The sequence below is a fragment of the Pollachius pollachius genome (assembly GCF_949987615.1).
Source record: "Pollachius pollachius genome assembly, chromosome: 18".
In the NCBI taxonomy this organism is placed as follows: domain Eukaryota; kingdom Metazoa; phylum Chordata; class Actinopteri; order Gadiformes; family Gadidae; genus Pollachius; species Pollachius pollachius.
The window spans coordinates 14,196,853-14,216,852 of NC_136951.1; the positions used below are offsets into that span (position 1 = coordinate 14,196,853).

At 45.8% G+C, this 20,000-nt stretch overlaps 1 protein-coding gene across 2 annotated transcripts in view; it reads left to right on the forward strand.

The window, feature by feature from the left end:
• Positions 1 to 20,000, forward strand: part of LOC307089159 (copine-8) — a 62,446-nt gene that overhangs the window by 20,262 nt on the left and 22,184 nt on the right. The window contains exons 5-10 of one of the 2 annotated variants that reach the window (XM_079755289.1): positions 905 to 944; positions 3,906 to 3,982; positions 12,291 to 12,365; positions 12,786 to 12,849; positions 13,657 to 13,760; positions 14,274 to 14,378. In XM_079755289.1, the coding sequence (XP_079611415.1) occupies positions 905 to 944; positions 3,906 to 3,982; positions 12,291 to 12,365; positions 12,786 to 12,849; positions 13,657 to 13,760; positions 14,274 to 14,378 (465 nt within the window). The remainder of the gene's footprint in view (positions 1 to 904; positions 945 to 3,905; positions 3,983 to 12,290; positions 12,366 to 12,785; positions 12,850 to 13,656; positions 13,761 to 14,273; positions 14,379 to 20,000) is intronic. The other variant, XM_079755290.1, reaches the window with a different exon arrangement.

Below are 20,000 nucleotides of genomic sequence, written 5' to 3' on the forward strand. Positions count from 1 at the left end.
CCCGGTGCTATTTATAGTGTGTGTGTGTGTGTGTGTGTGTGTGTGTGTGTGTGTGTGTGTGTGTGTGTGCGTGTGTGCATGTGTGCTTGTGTGTGTGTGTGTGTGTGTGCGCGTGCACGCGCGCGAATGTCAGACCCTCTCATCATCATCTCCTCTAACAGCGACCATTTGCCGCCATTACCCTGCAATCACACCAGCTCTGTTATTAGCTTAGCGATGCGTCGCCCTGATGCAAGCCAATGCATTTGTCCGCGCATTAGCTTCCTAGCGTCACGGAGGAGAGATGGACGTGCGCTGTCTCTCTTGCTTCCCTGTAATGTACATTACAGTTATACGTTAGGGCGAAGTTTACCCTGCTTTACAGAGGACAGGCTGCCTGGCTGGGGGCCAGCTTTGGGGGCATTAAGACTACCTGGGAGTAGAGTAGTGGTAGCTACTCAGTTTGTAGAGCAAAGTAGTGGAGTAGTGGTAGCTCCTCAGTTTGTAGTGTAGTTGTAATAGTAGCTACCCAGTATGTAGAGTAGAGTACATTATATAGACTATAGAATCTCTGGACCACCCATTTTAAGGTAGCTGTAAAAACAGGATCTCCAATTCATATGTATGTGACAATCAATACTTAATTGGAAGAATATAAATGATTAATCGTGTGTGTGTGTGTATGTGTGTGTGTGTGTGTGTGTGTGTGTGTGTGTGTGTGTGTATATATGTGTGAATTCTGTGTCCTAAGCACTCAACATATGGCTGTATTTTAGTTGTTGGGGTCAATTCTCATGGAGATTGATCCCTTTTAGAGGTCCACTTGTTCCTGTCATTGTCTGATGGTCTTTCTGTTCTTAGCGGTCCTTTGTAACTCTTCAAAGATTCTAATACACTCCTGCCTCTGTCTCCCTCCATTCTCTAGGTATGATGTCGACTCAAATAGTGCAGACCTTTCCAAACACGTAAGTAGCAAGTGTTCAGTCTTAATTCTGTGTTTTTTTGTGTGTCCACGTTGGTGTCACAGCCTCAGGAAAAACATCCACCCTTTTCCTTGCTACTGTTTGTTTTTCCATTTGATGGGTTGGTCTCGGCTCGCGATGCTAATGCTACGCGTTAGTGTCTGTTTACACAGTTGCCGTCCTTGTCATTAAGCAACCATTAGCCGCGCAATGTAATCTGTCCTCCGCTACACATGTTGATCATCTCGTGGGCTAGCACAGCAGGGTAGCATATCAAACCAACACACAATCTTCTATTAGCTATGCTGCGGCACAGTGCCCATTAATAACTGTGATTAGCGTAGTGGCAATTAGACGCCACTATGAGAAGACTCGGGCTCTCTGCTGAGGCCCGATGAAACTGATTCCCTCCCGCTGCATCTTGGGAAAAGTTGTTCACGTTTGCTTATAAAATATTCTACATGGAAGCAGGCTAACTAGGAATAAGGACTATTCCTAGCAATTAGGAATGATAATTGCATCATGGACTGCTAACCAACTGATGTTTCTACCGTCATTGACCGTTAACCTTCAGATGCATATCTATATATATATATGCATACCTTCAAATGTCAAGCTTCCGATAATTGTTACATTTCCGAGGTTGTATTTCAATAGTTAAACACCTAATCGTGTTAAAATCCAGTGTTGTCAGAGTCTTGTCATGTCCCCTGTGTGAGCCTGTGGCCCCAGCATTATTAAATAAAACAAATTATAACCAAGGCTTCTATTAAAACCGATTGGCACTCAGGCGCAGCGCCAGTTAGTGGTAATCATCGCAGCAGATTGTCCCGGTTAAACGCTGGGAGATTTGGAGTTTGTCTCCCTGTGTCCATGAGGGTTTTCTCCGGGTGAGCCATTTCCTCCCTTCCTTCTCTCCTGGTCACCAAAACGTCTGTGTTAGGTTATACCCCAGCCTCTCCTGGGCTGCACTGTGGCTGCCCACTGATCCTACCGTTGCAAGTGAGGGTTTAAATGCAGAGATAAAATTTTGTTGAACGTGTGCAATGGCAATAAAGTTCCTTCTTCTTCTCCTAACAGTAGAGGGAGAGACGGAGAGTGTAGAGTGAGGGGAAGAGAGATACAGGACTAACAGTAGAGGGAGAGATGGAGAGTGTAGAGTGAGGGGACGAGAGAGAGATACAGGACTAACAGTCGAGGGAGAGATGGAGAGTGTAGAGTGAGAGGTAGAGAGAGGGAAGAGGAGAGGGGGAGAGAGATAAAGCTGTAACAATAGAGGGAGTGATGGAGAATGTAGAGTGAGAGGTAGATAGAGGGAAGAGGAGAGGGGGAGAGAGATAAAGCTGTAACAATAGAGCGAGGGATAAGAGTGCAGCATGAGAGGTAGAGAGAGGGGAGGGGGAGAGAGGTACAGGACTGACAGTAGAGGGAGAGATGGAGAGTGTAGCCTGAGAGTTAGAGAGAAGGAAGAGGAGTGGGGGAAGAGGAGAAGGAGAGGGGGAGAGAGACACAGAACTGACAGTAGAGGGAGAGATGGAGAGTGTAGATTGAGAGCGAAGAGAGAGACCCATACAGGACTGAGAGTAGAGCGAGATACGGAGTGTGCAGCGCGAGAGGTAGGGAGGGGAGGGGGAGGAGGAGAGGGATAGAGACATACAGGACTGACAGTAGAGGGAGCGACGGAGAGTGCAGCTTGAGAGAGGGAGAGACAGAGGGAGAAGGAGAGGGAGAGAGATAACGTCTTTGTGGAGGCTTCCCTTCCATTCTCTGCTCCAGCCCCAGGGAACCGAGGCGACGACGTTAATCCATTAACGGGTGATCTCTCCTCTGCTCACCTGGCAGCCCTGGAGGGTGGAGAGAATAATAGAAACACACACATACACACACACACACACACACACACACAGATAGACAAACACACACACACACACACACAGAGGCATTGAGTGGAAAGCAGTAGCACTGACCTTTTTCAAAAAAAAGAGAAATATCTCAATTCTACAACGCTTTCTGAATCCAGATTTTAGATTAAAAAAGGTAATTTATTGAGGAATACCTGTTTAATATGCACATACACATCCAGGTTTCAGATTGATACCACATGCGACCGTGATGGACCAGTTATCTGCCTTGGATAATTGCAATGTCCAGGACTTTTAGTATTGTAATCAACTTATGCATAGTACCCAGGGGTTTTCAGTTAAATTTGCACATTACGTCTCTTCTCTTTGTATTGGTTGGTGACCAGCCATGACGAGCCCAACAGGTGATTTGACATCACTAGGACGAATCTGTCCAGACCAGCCCCTGGTCAGTCTAAATGTAGCTGTGGTCAAACTCTCCTCCCCCCCGACAGTTCACACTGGACTGAGGGAATATCTCTTGCGGTCTCGTTGTCGTTTTCAATTCATAGCGGTAAACAGGCTGGAAGGCCCAGACAACCAGACGGGCATGGCTGTCTATAGACGTAGAGAGACGGACAGGTTTGGCAGTGAGATGTGTGACGGACAGCACGCCATGTGGCACTGAGAGGGGTTGTTTAGGCATTGGAAACGATTCGAAAAAGTTTAAAAAAAAGAACCACTTAAGTATTGTATTTTGGTGAGGTATTATGTTATTGTATTGTACTGTAATACTACTCTATTGTTATTGTTTTATGTATGATGTAAATATGTCTAGTGTTGTATATTTATCGTAAGTAGTAACCCTGATGTCTGCAGTCTTACTGTAGGCCTTCTAGAGCTGAATGCCCCTTAGTGACAAATATATAAACTGTGTTTTGCTTTGGATGCAAGTGTCTACTAAACTTCTAAATAGTAGCCTGATCAATTATGTAAATCTGTAAATCTGTTCTCGTCTGTTGGCTGAAGCAACTTCAGCTGTTGTAGCATGTCCTAACTCCTTCTCTAACCCCCCCCCCCCCCCCCCCCCCCCCCCCCCCCCCCCTCTGTGCTGTGTTTCCAGGACTTCCTGGGTCAGGCCTGCTGCACCCTGGGAGAGGTGGTTGGCTCGCTGGGCAGTCGTGTGGAGAAGCCCCTGGGGTGAGTGGCACTCCATGTACGCACTTATTGCATGTTGTACGTCCTGGCACTTAAAAATAGTGCTTAGCACCGTGTAGCATCTTACAAATGTACTTTTTGTAAGTTGCTTTGGATAAAAGCGTCCGCTAAATGCACTAAATGTAAATGGAGATGTGAGTGGTCACCTCTCACAGAGCCAGCCTATCCTGAGGAGCGGATGAATGTGACGTGGGGGGCGATTCGGCTCTGGGTGTTTGTTGATGCCCTATATCCTATAATGAAGAAAATTACATTTCTCACTGCTATTTGAGATTGTTATTTTTTGACGCGGTGATGTGGAATTGTTGTGACTATTAGTGGCTTACACACACACACACACACACACACACACATACACACACCACCTTAATTTCCAAGGTCAGGCGAAGGATATGCATATAGTTCTGTTGTTAGCGTTCAGTCAGACATAGGTGCCTCACATGCATCCCACAGTAACAGAGTGCCCGTATTCCACGTGCACGTATTCCTCTCAGCCAGAATGATTCACATCATTCTGGGGTTTTGTGAATTAGCTTCAGCTCTTTCACAAGTTATCTCGTTCCAGAGATAAAGCCTTTCCCTTTGGCTTGGCTCTCCCTAAGTGTCTCTAATCCAATTGGGTCAGATTGACAGCACTTCTGGCTGGAGGAATGTAACATAACAATCTGGCAACCTGAATATTAACTATAAACACCAACATGGCAGCTAGCATCGCTTAGATTAACGTTGTTAGTGTGTTGTGTGTGTGTGTGTGTGTGTGTGTGTGTGTGTGTGTGTGTGTGTGTGTGTGTGTGTGTGTGTGTGTGTGTGTGTGTGTGTGTGTGTGTGTGTGTGTGTGTGTGTGTGTGTTTAAGAGGTGTGTGGATTGAGTATTTGGCCTGTGAGACCTGACTATAACCAATGGGTAAGACGTTGTGGTTGAGCTTCTTTCTGTATTCATAACATGGGGGTGATTGATTAATACATACATTGTTATGGAAGTTGGGTGAAATATTTTTCTTAGTTCCTTGCTAACAGCTTTCTCTTGTGTGCCCTCCGAAATATTTAGTTTGATTTCTGCATTGCATCCTTTAATTCCCTTATACCCTATCCATCATTTCTTTCTGATTATCTTGTTATTTGTTATCCTTGTTGGATGGACAGGTTTTTATTAACATTTCATGCACGTTTAATTCTCATTCATTCATCAATAAGATGGGTGTTTTATTATAGCCTGAGTCTGCTCCTATTGTCTTAGTAGTTTGTGTTCACAGGCTAATTGGTCTTTATTTTGCCCATATATTTCTCTTTTACTATTTTATGCTATGAAGTCATACATTTGCATTTGGTTGTTGGGTTTGTTAATCCAAATTAATTAATCCAACCTAAATGCTGATAATAGTTTGCACTTCCCTGCATGCTGTTAAGGCTTTAAACCATTTAGGCAACGGTGGCAATTATGGTCGTCTGCAAATCTCCCCTCGAAATTAATTACTTTTAAAGCCATTGTTGTATTCGGCAGGAAACACAACGCAGCATAGGCCTGCAATAACTCATTTCATGGCTGTGGTTTCTTCTGAAGATGAAAAGGCTTAATTAAGACTATGACGAGTAAGGATATGTGTTTTAGCCTAAGGAGGATTGTAAATGGCCAGAAGGGGGGGGGTCTCCATTTTATAACCACGGGTTGGGAAGCAGACACGGGCGTTGTTGTATTCTGCTTCCCAGCGGCGGTTCCAGTCGCAGTCGGCTGCGTTTACAGCAAACCACGGTTTAGGATGAGAAAATACCTTCACCTCGGTTCACTGGTGTGTGTGTGCGCGCGTGTGCGTGCGTGTGTGCGCCCATGTATAAACACGTCGGTGTGTGACAGGCATCCCTTGGCTTCATTTCAGAGGAGCTCCATCAACCACTTGAGCAGCTGTCGCCATGGCGATGACAGGTCCCCCAATCAGAGAGGGAGAGAGGAAGGGAGGGCCGACCTCTGTGTGTGTGTGTGTGTGTGTGTGTGTGTGTGTGTGTGTGTGTGTGTGTGTGTGTGTGTGTGTGTGTGTGTGTGTGTGTGTGTGTGCATTCGTGTGGTCACAAGGGAAAGCTCTTGGAAAGAGATAACATCCTTTTGCACTTTGAGGAATGCGCACACACATAGAGACACACACATAGGGACACACACACACACACACATAGAGGCACTCATACACACACACACATAGAGACACACACACACATAGACACACACACACACACATAGAGATATACACACACACACACACACACACACACACAAACACATCCGTTGAGCCATTAGGTGCTGGAGGCAGTATTGGCCTCCCATCACCCTCCCTGCTGCTGAGAGCATCTTCCATTCAGCAGCAGATCCTCCCCTCCGCTCAGCCGCCTGTCAGCCATTAGGCACCAGGTCTCGGCCCCGCACCGAGACCACACCGCGTTCCTCCTGTTCACAACATGGAACTAGAGTCAGCCTGTAAGATCCTGTTCATAGTCAGCCTGTAAGACATGCTGTTCATAGAGGCAGCCTGTAAGACATGCTGTTCATAGAGTCAGCCTGTAAGAAATCCTGTTCATAGTCAGCCTGTAAGACATCCTGTTCATAGTCAGCCTGTAAGACATCCTCTTCATAGAGTCAGCCTGTAAGACATCCTGTTCATAGAGTCAGCCTGTAAGACATCCAGTTCATAGTCAGCCTGTAAGACATCCTGTTCATAGAGTCAGCCTGTAAGACATCCAGTTCATAGTCAGCCTGTAAGACATCCTGTTCATGGAGTCAGCCTGAGAGACATCCAATCTGGAACCTTGAATAATATAACAGATTTATCTGGGTTTGAACATTGTTGAAAACCTTTAGGAAAATTGAAGTACACACCTCAGCAAAACGTATGAATAAATCAGTTTAATTAATACTTGAATATGTCATCTTTTGTCCTCCAAAATGAAGGACAGAATGAAAGACGATGAATGTTACGATAAAATCAGCTCTGCATGCAATCTAAAATGTCTGACACAACGTTTTATTTCTCTTGAGAAATGTTTTACATGCCGCAGTCATTTAGACTGCGCCATGAAAAAAAAGAAGTCAAGCTCAGTAGCCACGGAACAATGTGGTTTTAGTGGAGCCTCGACAGACGAGTCCGGAGTCTTGCAGACCCAGGTCTTCTCACTTAAGTCTCCTCTTAAGACTCTCTCAAGGCCCAAAAGTAGTTGCAATTCCCACTGAGTGTGTGGGTGTGTTTGTGTGTGTGCACATAAGTATGTGTGTGTACATGCGCGAGAGCAAGCACCTGACGGGGAAACCTCTCCCACCCTAATGAACACTAATTATGGCTAATTACATTGTTCAATCAGACAAAGAGCGAGTGACAGACATAGAAAGAGAGAGACAAGAATCAGAAATGCAGAGAGACTGGAGAGAGAGAGAGAGAGAGAGAGAGAGAGAGGGAGAGGGAGGGAGAGAGAGAGAGGGAGAGGGGGAGAGAGAGAGAGAGGGAGAGGGAGGGAGAGAGAGAGAGAGAGAGAGAGAGAATAACCACACACTTGTGTACTAATAGGATTAGCATACATTTCTATAAACCTCTCCTTTAGAATAGGTAATATTACGGTTAAACACCTAGGTAATTAAAACACCGTTAGAAAAGGTGATAATACTTGATTGATTCCTAAAGAGAAATCAAGGCATGTGTTGAGATTTCAAACTGCTGCTTAAAATATTGTTAAGCACAAATTAAAGCTAGGATGGGCAATTTATCTAAGAATCAATGTCATATTCATTGAAATTGTCCTCACATCTTGATGGCCATAATTAAATCAAATGCTCTGACAAAAATAAGTAAATCATGCAAAAGTACATTTAAACAGACCGTCTCTCCAATGTTACGTATATACATATACCAGGGACACCTTCAAGGTGTGGTTCATTTAAAGAGCCAGTAGGCTCTATAGTTAATCCGGCTCTACTGGGGACCGAGGCCATCGGAGTTCGGACCTAGAACCGTTTCCTGGGAGTCAAACCAATAGGGTTAAACTCATCCTGAGGGTCGAATCGTTGCCGCAGCATTCCGATTATTCTGGTTCAGAGCGGTTCCTCTGTTTTGGATAGGTGGAATAGTATTGATAACAAACATGAACCACTGGACCTGTTTCTTGCATTGTCCTTTTTGCGTCGGTAACAATGGTCCGTCGTTTCGGTGTTTCTCATCAGCAGGGGTCTTTACCCTGGCTGAGTCTGGGTAAAACAGAGAATTCAAGCCCGTTGTTTTGCATTCAATTTGCATTTCATTATTGATAAAAATGTTCTCATTTGACTCGTGATAACGACACTAGCCTTCCTTCTTACAAACCCCTTGAATATTCAGAGTCCACTCAGGGAAACAAGTCTTTATCTAGAGTCTCTCTCTCTCTCTCTCTCTCTCTCTCTCTCTCTCTCTCTCTCTGTGTCAGCCCTCCTCGTCTCTCCAGTCCGGTGAACCCAGGCTGTTCTGTGTAGAGTGTCTCTTCGTGAGCACCGTATAATGAGCTCTACAGCTCCACACCTGCCCAGGTTAATTGGTCCCCCCCCCCTAGCTCTGACTCCTCCCCTCGATATCCTCTCTTCCCTCACACCCCCTCTGCGTTCCTCCCTTCAAGAAGTCCCAGCCTCCATGTCCCGATGACACAGGATGAGGTTGGCTGCAGTTATTCACAGATTTACTAAGGACACTCAAATCTCTTGCGTAGCGTTAACTGTGCATATTAAGTGTCTCACACAGACGCACACACACAGACACACAGACACAGGTGAATACATGTGCTGGGCTGTGAAGGAGTCTGGTGTGGGAGTTGGGAGTGCGAGGATAAGTGGAGAACTGGTCTCTCTGGTATTAAAACCAGACAACGTGTGTGTGTGTGTGTGTGTGTGTGTGTGTGTGTGTGTGTGTGTGTGTGTGTGTGTGTGTGTGTGTGTGTGTGTGTCTGTGTGATCTCCATGAGTGTTTATTATTATTCCTGTCAAGTGTCAGTTTTTTTTTACATTAGAGAAATAATTACCATGAATAAAATATGTTTTTCATAGAGCATGTGTGCGTGTGTGCTTGCTTGCACCTCCTCATCCTGAAGTCTAATTTGTACTTTCGTGCTCAACACTTATTGCTGGGCTTGTTTTGAGTTGAATGTAGAATTGCGTGCCTCTAATTACGGCCTTGCTTCAGAGGAACTATCTGGAATATCAGAGGTACCATCAAGAACTATCTGAGGTAATATGGAAACCATAAACATATGAAGTGTGCACTCTGGGATGTGACCGGCGAGCAAAACAAGAGGTGAGATTTATTGAGATATGAGAATAGATATTGAAGCAAGTGTAAATTTGTAGCAGAACAGACAGTCTTTAGAGAGGTAGGTGAGCCAGGATTGTGTAGTGGTTCAGGTGTTTACCTGAACCACTGAGTGAGGGATTGACTGACTGACTGACTAGCCAGCCATTGTTGGAAGTCACGCAAGTGAGAAGTGGCTCTAAGGCAGTGTTCGGTGGGATGGTAGCCTGGGTAGCCCCGCCCATTCTGCCTGCGACTTGAGTTCGCTCTGCACAAGGGTCTGGAGAAGAGCAATACATTTCTTTCTGCTTCCGATACGTTTTTGCTGGAGTCAATCACCGAGCTGGCTTTTCCCCTTGGCTCATAGAGTCAGTTCAACTAGGCCCGTTGATCACCAAATGACGGCAGCTTCCCCAGACCAACGTGCAATCTACGATTGGCTTGGTCTGGTAATAGCCAGGCTAGTGGTATGGATCTTGTAGTTGTTTATTTCCATATTACGCAGATGAAATACTGCAGACAAGTCAGGCCGCATGCTGAGCGGCACTCTGCATTAAGCATGCATCTCACATCCAAATGCATTCAGATTTCACTGTTTTACATTAACGCGCAACAGAATCTGGCTCTTCTGCTACTCTAGGACACTGTGAGGACCCTCTTCAAGCTATAATGATTAGCCTACAATGCAGACTAATTTTTCCTCCAAAAGCCGGATATATCAATCGTTGGTAATAGCCATGTCTTTTTTTAAGCCCCATCGTGGTGGAATACGCCGCAGGGGTCTTTTGGAGATGTTCATGTTCAGTTCAGGGTTGTTAAGGGCATAAGAGCCTCCTTCAGACATCTCTCTTCTGAGCGGCGGTCGATATCTCCTTGAGAACGCCCACATTGCATACGCTTTGGGATGACGTGTGCGTGGTGAGCGGAGACCGTTCTGACTGTAGGCTGTTATTCATAGCTGCTTTTAAAGCTTCTTTAAAGTCAAAACTGTTCCACCAATTGAAAATCTGCTCAAAGATAGTAGGTCAACCATTTCAGAAACTGTATGAATCAGCCTACAATAAAAACATACTGCAGTTTGTTAACAACATTTCCTCCGACCTCAACCACATCCTTAACACCGAGTACAATCTACCACCATCAAACATTCAGGAAGGTTACAGTTTACTCTGTAAGACAAATGTCAGACTTGCTCTGACAATAAAGCATTATCATATCGTATCGATGCTTTGTCTGCCACATCTCGCTGGGCACCGACATGCTCCATCAGTGCTTCACTGAGAGGGTGATGATGATGCTGAACTCATGTTCCATCGTGCTTCAAAGCCACCACCATCATACCTGTTGCAAAGAAGCCCTCACCATCCACTTTCAATGACTACCGTGCTAAGTGCTTTGAAAGGCTAGTCATGGCTCATATTAAATCCACCCTCCCCGCTTGCCCTGGACCCCTACCAGTTTTCAGACCGAGGTAACAGATCCACGAGGATGCTGTCTCTTCTGCTCTTCGACCAGCCCTCACTTACCTGGACACTAAAAACTCATACATCAGAATTCTGTTCATAGACGTTAGCTCAGCATCCACCACCATCGTCCCTCAGCAGCTGAGCGGCAAATTGGACCCACTGGGGCTCAGCAGCTGAAGAGAGCAAGACCACCCCCCCCCCCCCCCCCCCCCCCCCCCCCCCCCCCCCCCATCCATCACGGGCCCCTTCTACGGAGGCACCATTGAGAGCATCCCGACCAGCTGCATCACTGTGACGCACCCGCAAAGCCACCAGCGTTGTGGGTGACCCCAGCCACCCCTCACACAGCCCCTTCGGCCTCCTGCCATCTGGGAGACGGTACCGCGGCCTCTGTGCCGGCTCAACCAGACTGGGAAACAGCTTTTGCGACAAGGCTGTCGGGAAGCTCAACTCTCTACCCTCTCTCCCTTCCCTCCCCTCTGTCCACACGAACTCTGGACTCTGAAACCCCCCTCCCAATTTGCCCCCAAGAACTCTGGACTTCGAAACCATTATGTTCCTCATATTGCACATTTCAATCCATTTACTTTTGAAACTTTATTTTATGTAAACCGTTTTCTTCTGCCTTACCTTTGCAGTAGTCTGAACTATTTTGCACTATTTAGAATTTATTTGTTGTAAATATTACTTATTTTATTTTACCTCATTTTACCCTTTTCACCTATTTAAACCGTGGGTCAGAGACAAACACAATTTTGATTCCTCTATTAGTTTGGCGCATATTTTGGAATTGAATAAAGCTGACTTTGACATTGGCTTACGCAGGACGGCGGTGCGTCCAATTTTTCAAGGCTGTAATAAAAGTCACACGATTCAATCAGGGACTAATGTTGTGTTTTATCCCCCGACTGATACAGTTTACAGGACTAGTATTATACCAGACGCTGTAGATATAATGTATCTACACTCTAGATTCTAGAATCATGCTAGACTCTTTTGCCAAGCCATTAGGGTCCAAAGTGTTGAATGTATTCTTTGAGGAGTTGGTAGGGTTCAGCCATCTTGCTCTAGGGTACCCACAGCCAGCCTGAGGACATTAGGCTGGCCACTTGCGAAGCGTTTGGCTCTGCAGGCTCTCATTCGGTCCCTGCATCTCCACACTAAAACCCAAAACAATACTCCCGTTCCCTGCTCCTCTGCCTACAAAGAAACACAGACTCTGGTTCTCCCTTTCGTTTGAAGTCCCCCAGCTGAGCAGCTCAGATGTAGTCATATTATAATATATTAATTGTCCTAACTAATTAGTGTCCTCAGGCTTGCTGTAGGCATCCTTGAGCAAGAGGGCTGCCCCCTCCTTCTCCTTACTGAATGCATTCAATACTTTGGGCCCAATGGCCTGGCCAAAGTCTGTCTAATTCTAGTATGATATGTCCTAGTCATATTATAATATGAGTTCTAGTCATAGTCATACCTCATTATAATATGACTGGATAGATTGATACAACTTTATTAATGAATAATTAATAAATGAATAACTAGGTTTACCGAGGAAGAGGCGTACAGGATGCCTAAATCGCTGTTCCACCGCCCTTGGAATTCTACCGGGGACAAGAAGTAAGTCTAATCTGGTGTTCTGCTCTACTGGGGGACAGGAAGTGAGTCTAATCTGGTGTTCCGGGAACAGGAAATTTGTTTAATATGGTGTTCCGCTCTACCGGGGGACATGAAGTGTGTTTACTCTGGTGTACCGGGAACAGAAAGTGTGTTTACTCTGGTGTTCAGCGCTACCGGGGGACATGAAGTGTGTTTACTCTGGTGTTCCGGGAACAGGAAGTGTGTTTAATCTGGTGTTCCGGGAACAGGAAGTGTGTTTACTCTAGTGGTCCGGGAACAGGAAGTGTGTTTAATCGGGTGGTCGCTCTACTGGGGACAGGAAGTGTGTTTAACTGAAGGTCTGTACCTCCTGTGGTTCTCAGGGGGATCCCAGGGAAGAAGTGTGTTTAACTGATGGACTGTATCTCCTGTGGTTCTCAGGGGGATCCCAGGAAAGAAGTGTGGCACCGTCATCATAAAGGCAGAGGAATTGAGCAATTGCAGGGTGAGTTTGACCGTATCTATCCAGCTATCTGCCAGGCTGCGTGTCTGTCTGCCAGTCCGTCCATCTGCTTGTCTGTCTGCCTGGTTGTCTGTCTTTCTGCTTGTCTGTATGTCTGCTTGTCTGTCTTTTCATCTGCCTTTCTGGTCGTCTGTCTATCTTCTGTGCATCTGCTTGTATGTCTCTCTTTTTGTCCATCTATATTCCTGTCCATCTGCTTGTGTCTCTGCAAGTCTGTCTTTCTGCTTGTCTTTCTGCTTGTCTGTCTATCTGCTTGTCGGTCTTCATCACAGTCTCTCTACTGTATATGCCTGTCTGTCTGTCGGTCTCTCAATATTATAGAGACAGTTATGATACAGATCTGTCTGTCTGAAAGGGACAGTTGTCTATGTGTCTGTCTTAAGGAGTCGTTAATGATAGGTCTGACTCTCTATCTGTCTGTGTGTAGGAGTCATTAATGATAACTGTCTGTCTGTCTGTCTGTCTGTCTGTCTGTCTGTCTGTCTGTCGGAGTCATTAATGATAAAGGTCTGTCTCTCTGTCTGTCTGTGTGTAGGATTCATTAATGATACCTGTCTGTCTGTCTGTCTGTCTGTCTGTCTGTCTGTCGGAGTCATTAATGATAAAGGTCTGTGTCTGTGTGTAGGATTCACTAATGATACCTGTCTGTCTGTCTGTCTGTCTGTTTGTCTGTCTGTCTGTCTGTCTGTCTGTCGGAGTCATTAATGATAAAGGTCTGTGTCTGTGTGTAGGATTCACTAATGATACCAGTCTCTCTCTCTGTCTGTCTCTCTGTCTGTCTGTGTGTAGGAGTCAGTTCTGATGCAGTTCTGCGGGAACAAGCTGGACAAGAAGGACTTTTTTGGCAAGTCTGATCCGTTCCTGGTCTTCTATCGGAGCAATGAAGATGGATCGTGAGTCTCCGTCCTCCATACCTCCCACCCACCCAGCCATCCCTCCTCCCTCCTCCCTCCCTCCTCCCTCCTCCCTCCTCCCTCCCTCCCTCCTCCCTCCTCCCTCCTCCCTCCTCTCTCCCTCCTCCCTCCCTCCCTCCTCCCTCCCCCCTCCCTCCTCCCTCCCTCCCTCCCTCCCTCCTCCCTCCCTCCCTCCCCCCTTCCTCCTCCCTCTCTCCTCCCTCCCCCTCCCTCCTCCCTCCTCCCTCCCTCCTCCCTCCCCCCCTCCCTCCTCCCTCCCTCCCTCCTCCCTCCCTCCTCCCTCCCCCTCCTTCCCTCCCTCCTCCCTCCCCCCTCCCTCCCTCCTCCCTCCCTCCTCCCTCCTCCCTCCCTCCTCCCTCCTTCCCCAGGCCTCCACACAAAGCCGACCTCTGACCTTGGAACTGCAGCGACTGTGTTCAGCATGTGTGGATATTAAGTCTATGACCTGAACTCTGTGTGTGTGTGTGTGTGTGTGTGTGTGTGTGCGTGCAGGTTCACCATCTGCCACAAGACGGAGGTGGTGAAGAACACGCTGAACCCCGTTTGGCAGGCCTTCAAGATCCCCGTACGGGCGCTCTGCAACGGAGACCACGACAGGTCAGTCACAGGTCACAGGTCACAGGTCACAGGTCACAGGTCACAGATGAGTGGCCGCCCCCAGGCTGGAACCTGAGATTAAACCAGCAGGTACCAGGGAGAAGTACAGTGGAACAGGTCAAAGGTTAGTCTTAAATCTGGAAGTTATGATGTAACCAGCAGGTAGCAGGTATACAGGGGTCAAAGGTTAGTCTCAAATCTGGAAGTTATGATGTAACCAGCAGGTAGCAGTTGTACAGAGTTCAAAGGTTAGTCTCAAATCTGGAAGTTATGTTCTGACCAGACATGGTGCAGGTATCGACTTAGTCTTAAAGCGTCTAATCATCTTGTCTGTAAAAGTGTGTTAAAAGAGGGATATTGCATTGGGAAGATGGGGTTGATAGATGAGTGATACAACAGCGTTGCTTGGCATCTACAAGGAAAATATCTTAAGTTAACCATGTTTTTTTATGAGGGTTGGGGTTTGACTCAGTCTGCTGTGTGCAATTGGCTGTGTTATGTTTTGGTTTCAATAAATGTCCTGCTGGTTCGAAAACCCCTCTGTGTAACAGCGCTGGCACTATCCACTTTCATTTTCACGTTCAAGCACATTCTAGACTGTGGTCTAGAAGGATTCACAATGTCAGGGGAAAAAATCACTAAAGTATGGCGTTTGGAAACCATTTAAAGAGAATGAAAGAAAGTCGAGTCCAAACAAAGAATGGTGTCAAACCGGTCCCGCTGGGGAAGGTGGTTCTCTCTGTAGCTCATCCGTGTTGCTTTCTCGCGGTTCTGCCAAATGAAATAGTGCTGCATCTGTTCTGTACGCTGAAACATAGGATCGTATTTTAAATCTGTAATCAAAAGCTCAGACTGTCTCTTTATCTAAGGGTTTTATCATTTATCAACGGTTCAACACTGTGAATCAGACAGAACAGAGCTCTCTGACCCGACATTGTCCACGCTTCGAATCTCATAGATGTACGGTATTAATTACATCACATTATAGAAGGCTGTATTATAGTATATAAGGCTGATGATGGCCTATATTGTCTGTCAGACTAAGTGCAGGTGCTGAGATGAACGCACATGGTGGTTATACATTACGAATTTAATTTGTTCGTAAAGGTGATTTAGCTGCTGAACCTGGCCTGCAGACAGCTTGAAAAACGCTTATAAGACAATTAATTATTTTAAAGCTGTTTAACCTCGCCAAAGTCACCATGAATTAGGCATAATTGAGTCGCATATATAAAATAACATCTTGTATCTTATTTGACGATCAGTCCACGCTGTGTCTAGCCTAACGAATATTCATATTCGTTGAATATAGCAAAGATTTGGCAGCGTCGAATATGAATATATTCGACGCTGCCAAATCTTTGCTGAAGGCACCCCTAATATATAAAGATATTATTAAAAGATGAGTAGACCTATTTGATAAATAATGGGTATTTAACAAGAAAATAATCTCTAACTTTGAAGGGACAAAGTGAAACCAAACCTTTTTATCAACTACATAATTTGATGTAGGTGTGTCCTGTTTGAGGTGTGCCATGACTCCCACACCATCATCAGATCTACTTTTCTTTTGACCAAGTGCTATGTGCATCCAACATTCTCATCTCTAATGATCAGTCTGGGAGCTTTTTTAAAACTCAATGTGCCGTTCAGCAGACTGTGGTGTGTTACTTCAGCAAGGAATCCCATGGCTGCCTCTTCAGCTGCTGTTATTTTACAACGTCGCCGTTGGAAAAGCAGAAGTCCAACTGAATGCACCACAGCAGATGGGCGGCATGTAGTTCAGGAGGTAGAGCCGGTTGAGTGGTTACCGGAATGTTTCTAGTTCGATCCCCGGCTCCTCCTAGCGTGTCGAGGTGTCCCTGAGCAAGACACCTCACCCTAACTGCTCCCGACGAGCTGGCTGTCGCCTTGTGTGGCTGACACCGCCGTCGGTGTGTGAATGTGTACACGAATGGATGAATGTTAGGCAATATTGAAAAGTGCTTTCAGTGGCCACTGATTATAAAAGCGCTGTATAAAGGCAGTCCATTTACCATTTACCACAAAGTAAATGTTGCTACTGTGACACTCAGTGGGGCTGATATTCAAGTGCATCCTTGAATATAGCATACGCCAAGGCATGGGCGGGTGGGCGAGATAACAGGTGCTGCGATTCAGCCCACAGCAAGTTTGCAATGCTTGCTGGGACTTGTAGTACCCCGCAGCGTGGGAGCTGGAGATGGTGGCCAACACTTTTTGAACACTCTAATGATTAAGCAGGCCGGTTAGACTCTGGCAGAGGGCCTGATCTGGCCTCCGGGCCTTGTGGTTGACACATGTGCTCCTGGCTGTAGCCAGGAGGCTAATCCTGCATTCGCCTCGCTAGCGAACAGACTCATGGATTGAGAATTATAATAACAATCTCATTGATGTCTCCTCAATGGAACAGTGTGGAAGGAAATGTTATTTTAAGTACAAATACTTGCGTTGGAACTGCACACTGGATACACTGTCTGTGTTTTCAAGCGATGGCTAGACGCCGTAGGACGCCAATCACACACACAGCGCACCGCTCACAGCCCTTTGGCAGGGTATCGGAGTATGCAAACACACAGACTCGAGGCGGGAATCGAACCAACGTCTCCAGAGCCACCAGGCCACCTTCTACTCCTAAACCGAGTCTATTCTAATCATTGAATCTAATATGGACGTAATCAGAAACTAAATTCCCTAAATTCATTTAAGTCCTCACTGAAAGACGAATGAGGAATTAACCATAGCCCCACAACCTGTACTACTGTAAATTAGGTGTGTGTGTGTGTGCGTGTGTGTGTGTGTGTGTGTGTGTGTGTGTGTGTGTGTGTGTGTGTGTGTGTGTGTGCGTCTGTGTGTGTGTGTGTGTGTGTCTGTGTGTTCACATGGACATGATTTGTGTGCACAATCATGTGGAAATAATGAGAAGAGGAATTTATGTGTTTACCGAGGGATAGGCTCTGGCAGAAGGCCTGATCTGGCCCCAGGGCCTGATACGGGACCAGGGTCGTGAGTTGGACACACGTGCTTCTCTTGGGTGTAGCCAGAACCTAATCCTGCATTAGCCACGCTAGCGAACCGACTCATCAAGAATAGTAATAAAACAATCTCATCAATGTCCTTTCAACACACATACACACACACAAACACACAGACACACACACACACAGTGGGAGGGAAGGATATCTTTAGTACAGATAGCTGTGTTGAAACTGCAGATTGAACATAGACACAAACACTTATAAAAAGTACATCTTGCTAAAGCACACACAATGCACCCACTCAATAGTCTACTTTGTTTTTCTCCAACACACAGACACTTTCACACGCGCACACCCTTACCCACACACATGCAACCACAGAAGCACTGGTGCGCAAATAAACACACACTACACACTCGTAGTGTGTTACATCTGGGAGAGCAGATAAGGGAGTCTGAGAACCTCAGTCATAAGTATCAAACGCTCACGCACGCGCACACACAAACCTCACACACACACACGCACATGCACACGCACAGAAATGCACACACACTGTCTCCCCCTCTTTGAGGAGGAAGCAGACAGGTTCAGATACATCTCTTTCATTCTATTCTGTTGAGAAGAGTCCATCTGACTCAGAGATCAGAGATACTGGCCTGCCTTCACCCAAAGGCTAAACCTCCCTCTGGACACCTGGCAACATCCCTGACGCCACCTCTTGCCTTACACTTTACCTGGGGTTTCCTGTTTGTTTACCTCTGCACTTCCTGTAGTTTTACCAGGGCACTTGTGTACATCCTCTAGAAATGCATGTAATGTATAATCCACAGCAACCAAGACATTATTGATTGATTAAATAATCCACAACAGGGTGATAAAGGACCCTGACGCATGGCTACTTAGATACGACAACTAAAAATTGCTTACAAATTGAAAAAACAAAAAAGCAATTTTCTGTTGCATTTCAAAATTGGAAATAGTATCCATAGCAACCCTATGTTGTTCACAGCAGCGGTCGGCGTTTCAGTAATAACAGACCGCTAAAGACTGTAATAGACCAATCAGCATCGAGTTTTCGACCAAGCTGTGTAATAATAAATCTTAGCTTATGCCTACAATTAGCCTGAATCTGGCTCTAAATACGGAGACACTCACACACATGCACGCACACATTCAACCACACAAAGACACACACATAGAGTTACAGTTACATTCTCATAGACGCACCCGCGTGTGTTCATCATTTATTTGGATCACTTTGAGTCACTGGAGCCGTGTTGGCATCGTCTCACTCTGAGGATTCGTCCGTGTTTTGGCCTGCCTGTTCCTGTTCCTGTTCCAAGGGTCTTTAGGGTGTTCTGGGGGAGCTCTGTGTTCCCGTCTGTCCTACTTTCACTTCCTTCAAGACCACAGAGCCTCTCGTTCACCAAAGCACTGCGCTGGCACGCCACTGGTACTCCTGTTGTTTGAGGCATGCTTTGCATCATTTAGTAGTTTTGAATCTCTTGTATTTTGCCAAACTCACACTGTGTAACGTGACCTGGTAGTTTATCCAGGTTATCAGAAGGTTTGTTTCAAAGAGCCCCTATTTTCCAGCAGGTGTGTTTGGCCATTACAAGCCAAAGACTATACAATTGTGTGATCACAAGTGGCAGTTTCCATCTAGATGTATGATGGATGGATCAGCCAACCAATCGGTACAGCCCCTGTGTAGGCTTGGTGAGTTCATTATCATCATCTTTATCATCCTCATCTAGTTTCCATGACCAGAAGGATTTCAAAGGAAACTTTTAATTGCAAGCACATTTTTTGTTGTAAATGATCATGAGGTTATTGGATATGTGTCTAGGTCATATCAATATTGGGTGTATTGATATAGATCAGTTATGCGTACATTTGCATTTCATTCACTTCCAAAACACAAAAGACTACAATAACGACTTTGATTTCACGAAATTCTTTGACAAACTGTAGTCGTTTTTTTTGTTAGACTTCGGTAGTTTTACCAAGAGCTAGTTTTGTAAAAAAAAAAAAAATCCATTCTCCTGAATCTTTTGACTCTGGTCCATTTTTAGCTGTCTAAATGATTCTTCACTTATCTCCCTGGCTCTGCCTCACCGTCTCCATCCCTCCTATCTTCTCACACATATTTTCTTTAGTGCTTTTGCCTTTTTTATTTTTAGCAGAAGCAGGCTAACCTGCCGGTCTTCTTACAGATATCTTATCTGTGTGCCGGACCAATTAAAGGTGAGACACCATTTAAAGACACGTGGACATGCTGGAGGAGATATAAAAGATGGGGAAGGCAGCTCGACAAGACCTTCTCTTGTCTCGTTATTCTCCTAGTGGAAGCAAAGGAAGGCGATCAGATGGGTGGGGATGTGGGTGGGAGAGTGTGTTTCCCAGAATGTAGCCGTGAGAGAGGCTGAATAAAAACCACAGGAGGATTTCTACCTCCTCCCTGGCCTCCTACCAGCAGCAGAGTGGCAGGTTACGGAGAGCTCTTAACAAAGCCGGAACGCATGATGTCTAGCCTGCCCTCCTGATATGAAACATTATTCCAAGAATTCATGAATGCTTTAATATTTCAAGATAGATTAGACCTCACAATTACAGATATGAAGGC